Here is a 2358-nt window from a genome sequence, read left to right as displayed (position 1 = left end):
CTCACACACACACACACACACACGTGATGCGCAAAACTCCGCATTTGAACAGTCAATAGCAAATACTTAAACTAATAGCAAAACAGTAGCTGATTCAGAAGCGCCAGATTGTCATAGCAAAGTCAGAATTACCTCCTCTCCTAGGTTCACGAAACGGTCGTCCATAAAATGCATTGCTGTTCTGTTGTAAGTAATCTTAAAGATTCCTAAATGCATCTACTTTCGTAAGGCCAAATAAAGTGCTTTTGCTTTCGCTTAGAAACACACAGCGTCTCCTGACATGGCTGCATCAACACTAACTGCTGTTACTGAAACCACGCCTTCTTTCTTTGCGTGATCATTTGGGCGCATTATGCAAATATTTCCACATGGTGAGGTAGATATGTGGGGGCGTGTTAGAATGAGCCGTTTTAGGGGGGCGTGGCAGAGTCTTAACTTTGATAAAGAATATCTCTTTAGTTTTGAGACTTTAGTCTTTGCAACTTCAGGGATCTTATCTATGCACAATCAGCTTGTAACACTCCAAAGAGAAAGGAAAACTTGAAATCGCATCATATGACCCCTTTAAAGCATGTAAGAATCCTTAACAGGATGGAGTAATATGTACCTTTCCTGCTAAGTAGAGCATATGTGTGTCTGCATCATAGAAAGGGAAAAGCAATCCTGAAAGGCCATCAATCTCCTCCTCAATGATTGGCATGGACAGATCCTCCTGTTATGAAAGACAGTGCAGTATGAGAGCAAATAACTTTGAACCCAGATTCGCAGAGAGCAATTTTCCCATTTTACAAAATATTTTTGCCATACAGGGCTTTCTCTGAACCCTGACAATGTACTAAGAGCAACACAACCAGCTTCTTTCCCCGCATTCTCTCATTACTGCAGTTGAGTGTAGCTGTTTAGCTACACTTACAATGAATGTGATTATCACACAATAATTACAGGGAAGATGCTGAGAAGAAAACATAACTACTTTCAGCATGGTAATCTTTAGGGTAATGCAGACATCAGGGACAATGTGTATTTCTGGATGAGTTTTGGGAATTATTCATACAAAAACACACATACATTTGCTTATCTGCCATGGTGAAGACTTTAATTTGTCTTTAACTGAACTAATGATACTGTATATTGTAACCCCTAAAACTACACAAACCCCTAGCCCTGATCCTCACAGACACATGTCAGCATTTACAGTTTAATTAAGACAATGTTTTGTGTTTTTTAATTGTTTTCCTTACAGAGACTGTTGACTGGTCGCAGAATGAAGTTGATTTCATGTTTAACTACCCTTGTAGGGTCATTTGATCATTTCAAAACCTGACCCACACACATACACAGGTTGTTCTCACCTGGTCCCAGAGAGCAATGTGGCGTGTGTTCCAGCGAGACACACCTGTCGTTAGGAGTCGTTTCATGTTGCCTAGGAACACAACACGGTTCACTTTGTGGTTTTTAAAGTTCGCCTCCTGCTTGACAATGTAAAACAAAAATAAGTGAAATTTTCAGTTTCAGCAAACAATTTTACTCAACAGTGCATTTACAAAATCATGCATGAAAAATATGATTACTCTATTCTATTCTATAATAATTTTAATATGCTGATTTGGTGCTCAAGAAACATTTCTTCTTATTATTGACGTTGTGCTGCTTTGTTCAAGTGCATATACTGTAAGACAAAATGCACACAATCCACACCTGTAGCACTTTGCCAGAGCGGGGCTCGATGACGCGGAGCTTCTTGTCCTTGCAGCTGGTGGCCAGTAGGCTGCCCTCTGTGTTAAATGACATACAGAGGATCACGTCTGTGTGACAGTCAATCATTTTCACCGGCTCTCCAATCTCAAGATTCCAAATGAGGATCTACAGAAAGAGAAAAAACACAGTAGTCAAACATCAGAAACAGTCTTTTGACTGCTTTATTTTTGTGAGTGGCACTCTCATGTTCATATTATGGACAGTCAGAATTAGTTTTCACATACAATGTTTAGTACTAACTGTCCACACTGTTAATTTAAAGGGGTCATCGGATGCCCATTTTCCACAAGTTGATATGATTCTTTAGGGACTACGAGCAGACTGTAAACTTCAGCCGCGAAACTTGCTAACTAGCACATATTAGGAAAGGCAATTTGCAAAGATTCATTAAAAAAACCCTTATACTCACTTCTGTAGATGAAGCTGGATTATGAATGATTCGCGCGAACATAGACGCATTTAGGCAGATCGGGGATCGGCGCATTCCCTTCAAAACGAAAGTAACGTTAATCCTCTGCGTGCGTCTTCAGCGGCTCAGATGTCGGGAGTAAATGACGACTGCTATGTTCATTATTACATCCAACAACAGAACACCTCAAT

The 2358-nt window shown here is 40.0% G+C and overlaps 1 protein-coding gene across 3 annotated transcripts in view; it reads right to left on the bottom strand.

Annotated features, from left to right (window-relative positions):
* Window positions 1–2358, bottom strand: part of LOC107755090 (coronin-2B) — a 43441-nt gene that overhangs the window by 8019 nt on the left and 33064 nt on the right. For 2 of the 3 annotated variants that reach the window (XM_016571754.1, XM_016571756.1), the window contains exons 5-7: window positions 1699–1863; window positions 1353–1472; window positions 608–712 (exon numbers count right to left, since the gene is read on the bottom strand). In XM_016571754.1, the coding sequence (XP_016427240.1) occupies window positions 608–712; window positions 1353–1472; window positions 1699–1863 (390 nt within the window). The remainder of the gene's footprint in view (window positions 1–607; window positions 713–1352; window positions 1473–1698; window positions 1864–2358) is intronic. The other variant, XM_016571755.1, reaches the window with a different exon arrangement.

This window comes from Sinocyclocheilus rhinocerous, unplaced genomic scaffold (genome assembly GCF_001515625.1).
Source record: "Sinocyclocheilus rhinocerous isolate Xijiao unplaced genomic scaffold, SAMN03320098_v1.1 scaffold591, whole genome shotgun sequence".
Taxonomy (NCBI): Eukaryota; Metazoa; Chordata; class Actinopteri; order Cypriniformes; family Cyprinidae; genus Sinocyclocheilus; species Sinocyclocheilus rhinocerous.
The sequence above is the reverse complement of the archived record's forward strand: the minus strand, read 5'-3'. Positions and strand labels throughout refer to the sequence as shown.